At 39.6% G+C, this 13,542-nt stretch overlaps 1 protein-coding gene across 1 annotated transcript in view; it reads left to right on the top strand.

Annotated features, from left to right (window-relative positions):
- LOC119727852 (mastermind-like protein 3) overlaps positions 1-12,540 on the top strand; it is a 28,940-nt gene extending 16,400 nt beyond the window's left edge. Inside the window, exon 2 of the mRNA XM_038199927.1 lies at positions 3,309-12,540. Within this exon, the coding sequence (XP_038055855.1) occupies positions 3,309-5,996 (2,688 nt within the window). The 3' untranslated portion in view covers positions 5,997-12,540. The remainder of the gene's footprint in view (positions 1-3,308) is intronic.
- The last annotated feature ends 1,002 nt before the right edge of the window (positions 12,541-13,542 follow it).

Genomic DNA, 13,542 nt, shown 5'->3' with positions numbered 1-13,542 from the left:
ACATATACATTGTAGCAATGGCCTGACATTCATGGGGAACTGGTTTGAAGTGGTTCCGGTACGCATGAAATGACACAAGATTTGTGAAGTAAACTCTGAGCTTTGCTCAGAATAACTTCATGTGTGTGTTTTTTTTTTATCTAAAGATGACTGTTGATTCAAGACCCTATGCCCGAAGGTAAAATTTACATTTTGACGAAACTCAAGATTGTCCAAAATTGCAAGATTTGGTTGTTAACATTTCAGTATGAGATACTTGCACATGCGAGTGCAGTGGAAAACAAACATCATACCTGTACACTGGAATGTTTTCTGCATAAACGTAAAAAAAAAACAATCAGCAATTTTTTATGATGTCAAGAAGAAAAAATAAGGGAAGAAAGCAAAAATCCTGAAAATCTATAGCAGTTTAACGTCATATCTGACGAGGAATGTTACAGCACGCCATTGTTCATGCAAAATCATACATTAGCCTTTCAATATTTAACGGCCGCTACCCATGGCTCGTATTTCACGCAAGTGCGTAAATCCCCATTTAATAATCCTGAAGAAGTAAGGCACAGGAGAGAGAGAGAAAAAAAGCCGAGAAAATAGAACTGCCCAGTCCCCGACTCTTGACTTTCTATGAAGTCCGTCAGTAGCATTATGAGGTGTCTCTCTCTCTTCTAAAGCACTGATGACTTCAGCGGGTAGTTTGATTTCACTCAGTGTGACCTTTTGATATTAAAAAGCCGGGAACAATGTTTCTTGGGACTGTTGATATCGACGCTGAGAAATCGCTCGGCTGTTTTTCTCTGGCTTTCTTCCTCTCTTTTCCTGTTACTCAAGTGGGAATGAAGAGTTGGAAGATTTCTGGGGATTCAGCCGTCGTTTAGGCGCGGAGAGGTTTCACTTTTGTTTTTTTCCATAAAAGCGGCTCAAAATTTCATGTTATTTTGAAAGAGGAGACAGTATTTTACGTACAACAGTTTTGTATAAACGTTCAATTTTACTCGTGTTCGTGTTGCTCAGAAGTGTTGTAAATACCGGAACATGTAAAAAGTTTTACATTTTTCTGCTAACTCATGGTTGGAAAAAAGCTTTGAACAAAAGACATAATTTCTTTTCTCAGCCTGATACCGCAGTAGCCTACGCGTACCCATTCATTGACGTGGTATGATGTCCTTTGTTTTCTTCAATTCAATTGGCAATTTCCTTAACCGGGATTGCGAATCGCGCCGCAAGGTTACGTAAATGCAATACATGAACATTGACTTGGTTATATACATGTAGGTTATTGTACGAATACTGAATCGATGTTTGTGTTCATCAACAGCTCATGTTTACAGATGTGTGCTGCATACACGTACATGTACGACCCTCCTATTGTTTGATCAGTCACAGACAGTCAAAAATTTCTTCCATTTCCTCTGTCATGCATTTGTATACAGACTAGTAGAAAAAAACGTCAGATCACATTTGTGGAAACATTGTGACTAGTCAAATTCCTACAACAGACAAAAGAGGTACAAGCAACTGGTAGGTATAGCTGGCGTAACAATCACCTCCAGTCAAAGCATGGCTATATAAAATTAAGAAGGGAATTCTTTAACTGGTCAAAACAGGTACTTGATTGATTTTGACAGCTGTGATGGTGTACGTGAATTTGTCAGTGCAGTGAGAGAGGGAGGGTACTGGTACTGGTACTGCGTTGTACATTTTGCTGCAGGAAACATTCACACGTGTGCATGAAAATCCAAAACAGGAAACTCAGTTTCTCGATATGCCGTGTATGTTAATGTTCTCTTTGTTTGAAAAGTCATTGTAAAGGTTCTGAATCATTGATGAAGTGTAAACTGTTTACAATTGATATATCAGGAAAGTTACAGACTGTGTATACATGCAATGCCATTTGCTTTGCAATCAGTTTGCATTTCCCTTTCATACATGTAGGAATGAGGATTATAGTCGTTACTGAACATGTGTGTACACGTTGAGTGTGAACTGTACACAAGGTCAAAGGTATTCGCGTACCGGTATGTATAACATTTTCCTGAATGCAGGGTACAATACAGCTGTAAAATTTCAATGCACCTGTAAAATTTCAATGCACCAACATACTATGTGAAAGCTCCAATTTGTAAAATGCTCTTGCTGATGTTTTATTGTAAAGGATGGAAACAAAACAACCAGTTGGATGCACGTTTTTCATCCATTTACCATGTTTGCCCAAACAAAAATAGATTTGCTCATTATTATTATTTGTAATGCAAAGTGCGTACAAAGTAATTAGTGCGCACAGTAAGACCTATGTACTTTGAGCAGTGTCTTATCGGGTGGGGAATCAAGGTTTGCTTTTCCACTTTTCAAAGAAATTACCCATTTGCACCCCCAACCTGGATATGCTACTGACCTGGGACAAGCTTCAGTAGGAATTTCATGGAACAGAAAAAGACTACGGTTGGTTGTAATACTTATACATGTATGCATCATTCATAAAATATTTGTGATATTGTTCAGTTCAGAATAGGCCCTTGTTGACTTTCATCAGAGTGATAGGGTAGTCTCGTCAGGAAATTTGCAAAGTCAAAACTGTTTGTGTCCCGGTAGGTTGTGAGATTGTTAACATTTTTATCAGGTTGTTTCGGAATGGACCCTCGTTGTCTTGAAATATTTGATGAATTTCCTGACCAGGAACGGTTGTGATCCTTTTATGCAATATTTGCCAAATATTTGTCATATTGTCAAGTCCAGATAAGGCTTGTTTTGTCGCCAAATGTTTCTTGGTAATAAAGTCATGCGGAACATAACTCAGACGTTTTGTTTAGCATCATCCAGAAAATTGTTATTCATCTCAGTTATTTGCATTGATTTTCCTTTGGAGCATTGGATCATGACTGTTACTCTTTAGGGAATTTTTCTACCTGCATCATTCTGTGATGAAAAGTCAAGCCCAGTATAAAGAAAGTTTCAGATTTGTGTACACATCAGTTATTTCCATGTTGTACTCGGTATGTTTTGTAAACCTCGATGTAGTACCGTATAGTCCAGGTGCCATAAGCTGTAGTCATGTGGTTACCACCAATTTGTGACGCTACAGACAGAGACAGGAGCGTTATTGACAAAGACGGAGACACATTCAGACAGAAAAACCAGTGTGAATTGATTTTACAAATTCAGCTTGAAATGGTGTGTTCAAAATCACAGTTTTCCATTGCGATTATTGTCCAATAAATACACGCCTCCTTTGTTTTCATTTGCAGGAAATAACCCGTTTGTAATATATAACAAGACTTACCAAGATGTTCTTTCTGTTTTCGCTGTTTCAGAACAAGCACTCGGAACGGAAACGACCTCATTCTGAATCGACCAACGGTCCGGATCCCCCAAACATCTGTGGCGCCCAGGCCAATGGGTTTGACGACGCATCCAGCAAGCGTCCCTGCACAGAAATCTCAGTCCAGATTGTCCAGAAGACAGGGGAGCAGACAGACCTGACCGTGACCACCACCATCCAGCAGTCTGGTGACAGCACCGCTGAGGCTAGCAATAACAACCTGAGGTCACAGAACGGTGGCTGCAAGACGGCTGAGCGTCCACCGTCATCAGCGGTCAGCCAGAGCAACGGTCAGCACAAGGAGTGGACGGAAGAGCGGCGTCAGGTCCTGGAGAAACTCCTGGATGACCCAGACGGTCTAGAAGCATTCGTGAAGCAGCTGGAAAATGACCCAGAACAAATGAAGGTCTTTGACTCCGAGCTGGATAAGATCTGCAACAAGCTCCAGCAAGATCTTGGTGATGTGCCATTCCCCGACACGGCTAACATGGAGAGCCAGCCTACGCAGGAGATTAACTCAAGCAGCGATACCATGCCCATGGCTGGGGGCTCACCAGCTATGCCTAACCTTGCTGATGGTACTAAGTTGACCAATAAGCAAGCTGCTCCCACGATGCCTGTTGCTCCAATGGTTCGTGGAGCCCAGAGCTTTACTTCTGTACCCAGCCCCTCGGATGGCAGCCTTAAGCAGCGTGTAAAGACCGAAATGATAGCCCCCACTTCAGAGTCGTCACAGGCGTACGACCCCATGATGAAAGGACCTCCAAACACAGTAGCCACGGATGCACGCACAGGAAAGGAAGGACCATTGCCGGCCATTGCAGAATTTAAGAATCCAGCGATTTTTGACGCAACTAATATCAAAATTGAGCCCCAGGCCAGTGGCACTGTCGATGGATCCAATCTGCTGCAAGTGCAGTTTCAGCAGAAACAGGGACAAGGGAATCTTGTGAACCAAAAGCAGACGCCACCAATTGTGAATCAGAAAGCCATTGCTCAGTTGCAGTCGAACTATCGCAGTGCACAACAGCAGCATGGTGGACCAAGTCCAGGCACACAGCTGAGCCATTATGCCAACCAGCAGCAGCAGCAGCAACAACAAGCACTGCAACAACAGCAACAGCAGCAGGGCAGTGGTATCACTGCAACAGCTTCTCAGTTTGGAATGACAATGTCTAGGTCTCTACAGTCTCTCCAGGACCAGCTGAAACAGAGACCCCACACTTTAGCTGGTGCCATTGGCAGCAATCAAAACCCTAACACAGTGATGAATAGAGCCAGGTTTGCCCACACCAGTCAGGTCACTGGCAGACTGCCAAGTATGGCACAAATTTTTGCACAGAACAGGTCGCAACAGGTGCAACAGGTGCAGCAGCAGCAACAGCAGCAACCCCAACCTCAGCAACAACAACCTGTTGCATTTCCAGTTGACGCAGCCATCCAGCAGGTTCGACAGAACATGCCAGGGACTCAGCAGCAGCAATTGCCTCAGCAAGCTCAACAGCAGCAAACGGGGCAGTTTGTTCAGCAGCGCCCGACTTTGTCCCTAGCCAACCAGCGATTACTGAGACAGCAGATGTTGCAGCGACAACTCCTGCAACAGCAACAGCAGAGCCAACTGCAAAAACTACCCCCAGAGCAGCGGTTCCTGCTGCTCACTAAACAACGCCAACTTGTGGCCCAGCAGAAGCAGAAGCAGAAGGATTTTCAGATGTACCAGCGAGGACCGCCACCGCGATACGACGAGACCCAGCATCGGAACTCAACTTTTGCCAACTCAACTGGGCTGATGCAGCAGACGGCGAACGCCGCTACTAACCAAATGACTGGGGGGATGGGCAACAACCCGCTGATGGCAGGAACTGTCAGACAAGGGGCTCCGTTGCAGCAAACTCTGCAGCAAGGCAACTTGCATCATCAGACTATGAGAACCAATCAGACTATGATCCCGGCTGGACAGATTGGGACCACGGGTACCCAGCTCACCCAGGGCATGTACCCCAATCAGGCTCAAGCCCAGTATATCCGTAGTAGACAGCAGCAGCTGCTCCAGAGTGGGGCAGTGAATAATATGCAAATGGCCAACCAGGCGGCCCAACCGGCAGGAACAATGCTGAATCAGCTTGGTAGGAGTAGGGTACAGGGACCAAACACCGTGACAGGTTTAGGAGCAGCTGCGGTGTACATGAAGCAGCAGATGAGGGGTCAGACCCCAGGACAAATGTCCACACACAATCCCCAGGGGACCAGTGCCATGGCGGGCGGTAACCCTGTGGCACAGGCCCATCAGGTCTCCACGGTGGTGCGATTTCCCAACAACCTTGTCAGCACCAGCACCAACGTGCGGACCTTCATGCAGAATATGCCGGGGCAGAACATGAACCTGCACACCAGCATGACAACGCAGGCCATGCTCCAACAGCAGAGTTACGCCAACCAGCCAAGCGTCGTGACCTCCGCGGTCATGCAGCCGACCAATCACACTGAGCCTTCCATAGTAACCGCCATGTCTTCGGTTGCCACGCCGACCACCCATCAGGGGTCTTTTTCAGCCAACTCGAGCCACTTGCCGGTACCCATGGACCTGTTGGACACTAACGTGAACTTAGGCAACAACACCATGAGCAATGTTGACTTTGATTTGGACCTCCTGGAAAATATCCTCAAAACAAAAGAATGATTCATATCAGTGCCCCTCGCATTTTACACATTTTTTTTTTTACAGTTTGCAACATGCTTTATAAAAAAAAAAAACCACACACACAAATCGTCTTCACCATCTACCTCAACTAAAAAAGGTTTGGAGTCTTTGATCAGAGACTCATCATTTTGTTCATAATGATTGAGTCAGTGTGATTGATAGCTTACTACATACATGTAATACATGCATTGGTTATCCATAGATAGCCTAAAGCCATGCAGTATACATTTTCATGTACTTTGCATAGTTAGGGCATTGTGCAGACCTTGTAATAGCTATGAGAACAACCTGGTTAGCTACGTACTTAAATTTATGCTCTGCTTAGTGTGTTATAATTTATCAAAGGCAGACATTTGTTTCAAGGCATTCATACTGTACTATGGTGACACCCAGATTTCTGTCTTCACTACAAATGCTTCTGCTGTCATTCATTGCTTTGCATTGACAACAACAAAAACATCCCCATTGTTAAAAATTGTGTCTGTGGCACTGTACATGTATGTAAAGTGAATCGCCTATCTGTGTATCATGGGTTGTGAAATTCCGTTGTATGAATTTGTTAACAGTGCTTGCGATGATTTTGTTTTTGAAATTCTGGCCAAGTTTATCTTGATCGAACTACGCCTTTTTGTCTGGACACACATGAACAGTTAATTGTTGCATGGCAGTTTTTTTTTTAACATCAAAGAAACTGCGTGCATGTGTACATGTGCATGTGGGATTCAGGAATACGGATCCGTAACAAATTTGCTGGGTTTTAAGCTTGTGTCACTGCAGGAAAACTCGGAACCATTTAACCAAGACATTGAAATCGTGCACTTTGGCTGTGAATGAAATACTGTGGATCATCTGTGCTATGCTGTACATGTATCAAACACAGGTGCACACGTTTATGAAACCCATCCACACGTCACTGTACGTCATTGAGGAAGGGAAATTGCTTCATGCTAAAAACATGTACATGTACGTTTAAAGTCAGTCACCACGACAAGTTTGTGAAAATTCCTCTCATTGTGAAAGAGTTAAGATCTCTCTGTGACATGTACATGAACAAAATTGACAAAATGTTGTTTACAACAAAACGTTGTGACTTCTGGTGTGTGTTAAATGTATGAGTTATCCGGTACCGTTATGCATTGATCCATTGTGCATGTGTGTTACCCCAATGCTTTGAAGCATGGTTTTGTATTGTTCTCAAGTAACTACATACAGCATTATTAGATACGGTGTCTCGTCGCTCATTGTTATTACCCCCTTGCATTGTGCTGAATGGGCCGGCTTGAACTGGTCCAAATTGCCGGAAGTGCCAATCCTGTATTGTGTGGCTCCACTCAGACGTCGTTTTTAATAGTGATTTAGACAGGAAATCCAATTTTGAATGAAAAGGGAAATTAACCGTGTCGCATGACATTTGAATTTGCATGGAATTATCAACGTTATGTTCACCACTGTAACAAATCTAGCCTGGTAACCCAAAAAAAAATTTAAAAAATGAAATGACTTTTCATTTTATTGGATGAAAAGCAATATGATTTTAGTGTTGGGTGGTCTTTATGTAGACTTCTTGGTTGACAAAAAGAGTAACTAACATAATCTGTCAGAAATACGATGATTTAATTTTTCATTTTTTATTTGATGAATTGCACATGAACTGCAAATATCATAGGATCATTATAAGAATTTCAATAAGGTAAACAAATTCAAAATTTACAACTACCGGTAGCTAATAAAGACCACCTAACACTTTTTTTCTCTCCGAATCTCCACCCCCCCCCCCTAAAAAAATTCTGGATAATCATTTGCTCCATGGAGAAGCGCAAAATAGTATTTTTACAAGGCTGAAGTATAAGTGTGTAATTCCAAATTTAAAAAAAAGTATTCATGGCAATAATATCTTCTAGAAAAAAAAAATTAGAAGTGAATCAATCATTATTGACTCGAAAGTCTATCAATTTCATGCCAATATTTTACTAGACTCAAAAGATACAGAGAGAGTTTGCTCAATTTCTGTCTAAAAGTCACAAATTTCCCATTTTTTTAACGTTTTTAAACGACTTTGTTTTTAATTTTTATTCCACGGAAGACTTTTCAAAACCGTGTTAAAAACAAAATTTTGTGTTCAAGGAGAAAAAGAGAGTCAGTGCTTTTGAAAAACTATTTTGTACAAAATGATAACGTCATTCTCTGAAGAAGGAAAAAAAGGAGACTTTTTGGCTGTTTAATACAATTTTTATCAAAGAAAGTATTTGTATAGTATAAATAGATCATTTCTCAAATTTATATGGAGTCTTTTGAAAGTCATCTGTCATCCATCATAGTGTACATAAATGTTATGGTTTTTGTTTTTTGTGTAGTCGGTAAAATATAAAACTGTAAATGTACATTTTTGGAAAACCTTTTTTTTTCTGAGATGATTTAATGTTGATAAGATAGTATTTACGTGTAGCTATATAAATGATAACTTTATGTTTATAAGATGTACATGTAATTTTTACTCTCTTTTTTTTTGTAGAGTTAAAGTATTTTATAGATGTGGAAAAATTGCATGGTAGTTTTTTAAGTGTCCATGTGCATGAAAGATGCTGCTGTCATTGTCTATACTCCTGTTGAGTTTTATGACCGGCGTATGGTTTTACAGCAGAGATAGGCAAGATTTGTCGGTGGCGATCGTTGGCGGGGAACCGGGCTGCAGCAGACTACCAGTTGACCTTGAATAGTTGCATGGTGAGCGAGACTCAAAAAGAAGACCTATACTTCAATTTCACCAAATGGCTCAGTGCATATATTGTAGTCATAAGTCCATCACAAGTCATCCAATTTCAAGTCTCGAGGTATTCAAGCAAAATTCTGAAAAATAAGTGTCGTCGTTTATCATCGTAAAAGTAGAATGGACCATTTGTCATTTCTGCATTTTTGTTTGTTTGAAGCAACAAAAGTGCTCAAAATCTAAAGATCGCTCGCGGACGCTTGACAACTAACCTGATGAAGTTTTAGCTCTGTGAATGCTGTATTTTTGGAGAAACCCCAATATTCTGGATCTCGATTTTAGTTCAAAAGTTGCCGAGTCATATTTTGAATTGTGCGCTCTTGTGACACAATCCCAAAATCGGCATTCGAGACATGATTCTCATTCAGCCGATTGTAGCACTGAACTGAGGAATAATGGTAGCGTGCGCGTGCGTCGTGTCAACGCTTGCACTTATTCACGGATTCGCCCAATTACAAACCAACTACACAAACGGAAATTTCCAAAAATGTGTCACTTGACACCTCTTTGGAAATGACAGTGTTATTACTGTCTTTAAACCATGTAAGCTTTTTGACAATAATTTGGCGGTTGCTTTTTGGATAGCTGCAAAATGGTGTACCTTTAATTGTAACATGACTTGTGATTGTCTTTTGACAGGCTCCACAACAACTCCGGTTTATATATGGCTGCGTTAACATTTTTAATTTCAGTGTCAGGGGGCATAGTGTGTTTGTGTGCTTTAAAAACTTGGTTTTTGGGGGTTCCAAACCTTTTCTTTTCAAAAATGAATTTTTAAAGAGTTTGCCTTACCAGGGGGTCATCTGTTAAGGCAGATTTTTTTTTTATGAATGAGAAAAGTGACAAAATATTTAAAACATTTGGTTGGTTCTGTTGGTTTTTATTTGCATGTTTTAAAACCAGCAAAAGCCTATTTTATGAAGGGATTGTAAATTTGTATTTTTTTAACTAAAGGGTTCAATCTGATTTGATGCATGGTTAAATGAATCATAGAGTGTTATAATTCGAGTTCTGTATATGACAAAATGTAATTTTTATTGTTTCAATTTATTCTAGGTTTTGAACCACTTATTGTCTATTCACTTCAGGAGAAGAGTATTAACAGTTTCTGGAGAAAACCAGGAAACATTGGAAGTTTTCTTTAACAGTGGCATGAAAAATTGCATAGTGTTCTGAAACCAAAATTGGAGGGGGAAATACCTCCAAATTCCATTAAAGATAATGGTGACCTTCATTTAGAAGTTCATATTTTACAAGGCCGACTTTTTGCTTTTGGTCAAAATTTTGAAATGGAACATAATATATATTTAAAAAAACACAATTTCTGTGGATGGGCATCTCAAAAATGAAAGTAGCAGTGTCTGTTTGTCCCCAAAATTTCTCATATTTGGAGCTCGTTCTTTTGACTTTGACACAATTGAAACATATTTGTTTCGAAAAGTCCCACCCCCCCCCCAAAAAAAATAATAACCCAAAACAACCAAATCATCAACAGGGTATGAATACTGAACGCTGTTTCCATGTTTGGTTGACATAATCAGAGCTCAGTCATGAGAGAAAGGAAAACATAGTGGGTAGACGTCATGGACGGACAATTTTTTTTCCCCGGTACTTCCCCAAAAAGTCGGTGCCTGCCCACCACCTGGTTGTATCATAGTTTCTGTTTATAGTTCCTGCTCAACCAATCACTGTGTGTAACAAAAGTAAAAAAATTACAAATAAAAAAAAACCTGAAAAAGTCCCGCCCATGTCGTGGGCCCAGTTGTTTCCCTGTTCTCGACAAGGCAGAGCAATTTAACTTCCTGCTTTTACTGCCTTCATTTTTAGTGAAGGACAAAAGTCAACTTCAGCAGGAAAAATACCCTTGGTGGACAAATCATGGTTCTTTTTTGGAAACAATTCTTTTCCTGGTCGATTGACGAGTTATTTTCCTGGTTGGATTTTTTACTTTTTACTCTTTTTTTTTTTTAGAAAATAGGTTTGGTTGGACTGGATTTTGTAACTTTGGTTTTGATGATGCGAGTCGACTTTTTTAGAATGTCCGCAACGAATTTCCTTAATTCCTGTTGGTGCATGTTTCGAAGCATTGCTAAATCTGTAGAGAGTTGTCATAACTACATATTTGGGGACGAGTTGTTAACAAGCTCTTCAGTGTGCAGTGGAGCATTCAGCTTCGGCTTGCCTATTTTCCATTATCATCGTGGGGCCTTTTTGTCACAACTCTCCACACTATAATGCCGTGACATTGCAACATGAAAATCGCCATCACTCCACAAGGACATTTCAGTTAAAGATGAGGAAGACAAAAAGTATATTTCTTTATTCATTTATTTGTTTGATATTTTATTCAACCAGAACGGTAATCATTTTGTTTCCTTGTTAGATGGCTCGTTCCAGTTGGCAAATACTCCATAGGTTTGGAGTGTTACTTGTTTTGTGTTTTATCCTGATCAGCATTTGAAGTTTCACATACAGCTACGGGGAAAACAAAGCGCGGGCAAAACTGTATCAATAATTGTAACCTATGAATGTCATTCATTGATGAACCATTTTAATATTGGTGGGCCCAGGATTCATTTCAGGGTGTAACTTTCGATATTTATAAATTTGGCTGGATGATTTGTCACTTGGTTGAGTGGAAATAAGACAATTTGTGGAAAGTGCACTTCAAAAAAATGAACTTTCACAGATGGGAATTTGGCTTTAGATCCCGTGTAACCAAAATCAACAAATTACTTTTCTTACACAACGTACTTAAGTACTTATCAACTCAGTTTTTGCCCACAAACGGCCACATTGAAAAAAGTAATTTACCTTAGAATTAAATGGGGAAAAAAATAAGTCCCAAGTCGAATTTGGTTTTTAGTTTGTGATTTGTCGTATCATGTGTAAAATGAAAACACACCGATGACCTATCAGTTTGTTTGTTTGTTTTTATTTTGAAGTTTGTCTGTTTGTCGGTCTGGCTATTTTTTTTAAAATTGTTTTGTGAAAGAATCAGCATTGTCCTCATTAAATGCTTGACAACTCCACAAATTGCTCTCGCCAACAAAATGTACGGTTGGATCTTCACTGTAACGTTTCCCTTGAATAGCAGAATGGATCAGAGATTGAAATGTCCACGGATTGTTTTCATTGAGATTGTTCATCTAAAAAATATCAAAATATGAGATGAAAAAAATATAATGACCTTTAATTTGAAGGAAAAAAAACTCATCAATATTTTGGGTCTATTTTTGGTTGAGCATGGTCTTAAAAAAGATTTGGAATGTTTTGATGTACGACCCGTTTGATTGTCTGTAGTCTTGATGTGTATTTGTCCATTAAGCCCGCAGTTGGTCTTTTCTTTTCTTTTATTGGAATAGATATGAGCTTCATTGTTTTAATTATATATCCAACTAATTGACTTAATGTAAGAAAAGGAACAAGATTGTTTCCATTGTACGATTCAGTTAGTTGTAAATATTATGTTACGCGGATGACGACATGTAGCCACCAGCTTTTATGTTGCTGTACATTACGTCAAGAAATCTAAGTAAATGTTTAATAGTAAATGATACAAAGTTATGTGTGCGATTTTTTTTTTTCCATTGATACAGAAAAATTTATCCTAAGGATCAAAATGATAATGAAATACATGTAATTTTATTTATTTTCCTTTTATTGTCTTCTTCTCGATATTAAAATGATAGAACAAAAAATGTGGTCCTAATTTTTGTACCAAAATAAAATACTGAAAGCTATGTTTTGAAAATTCTTGTTATTTCCGTGTGTGCTTGCATTTTTGTGAAGGCGTATTTTCCCCCCACAAGCACAAACACACACTATTTGTGTGAGTGGGTATTTTCTGAACAACCATTAACCTTAACCTTTTAAGATTATTTGAACCGGATCAGTTACTTGTCATCCATAAGGAACCCATATTGTTTGTCTCGTTGGATGTTTTTGTCAGCATCTTGACAAATAGCTTGACTTTGGAAGATGTATGCAATACATCTATAGACTGACTTTGACGTTTTAAGAGAAAAACTCATCACTTTTTAAATTGTATAATTTGTTATACGATTTAAAATACCATTTTGGTGTGTGGATGAGGTCAAGTGATACTTAAAATTTTGTAGTTAACATTGTATTTTTGTATGCTGCTTCAAAATGTAATTGACTCTTTTTATAAACCCTCCCTTTCTTTCTGGCTGACAAAATCAGCTACGCCATCACAGCAGTCAAAATTAATCAATTAACTCTAACCGAACTCAACCCATCAAAGTTCAACAGCAGCAGGTTTTGTTTAAATCTGTTGGGATAGGTACAGTACCCCTAAACTGATGGTCTTTTACACTGGGGTTGGCATACCCCCAGAAACTAAGTCCAACAGTGTGTGTGTACAATTTCCCATGTGGGTGTTGGAATTTGCCTGAATGGGTATGGTTCCTAGTAAATTATGCTGGGGAGTTAGTGTTAATTAACTGTTTTCAACAGTTAATAATTCCCTTGTTAGTTTGAAAGAGCCATGCTTTGACTGGAGGTGACTGATATGCCAGCTGTACACACCAGTTACCTCTTTTATCTGTTGATGAAATTTAGCGAGTAACAGTGTTGCACGATTGCATTTTGACTGTATTTTACTAGCCTGTATACATTCTAAGGACTTTGTATCTGTTTCTGTATCATTATAGTCGGTAAAGCATCCCAGGGGAACCATCACACCAACTTAGAGAGAAGACAATGAGAAGAAATTACAGTTTTGGAGGTGGGAGG

Source organism: Patiria miniata, unplaced genomic scaffold (genome assembly GCF_015706575.1).
Source record: "Patiria miniata isolate m_02_andy unplaced genomic scaffold, ASM1570657v1 HiC_scaffold_20, whole genome shotgun sequence".
Classification (NCBI taxonomy): Eukaryota; Metazoa; Echinodermata; class Asteroidea; order Valvatida; family Asterinidae; genus Patiria; species Patiria miniata.
This window is presented reverse-complemented; position numbering and strand designations above follow the sequence as displayed.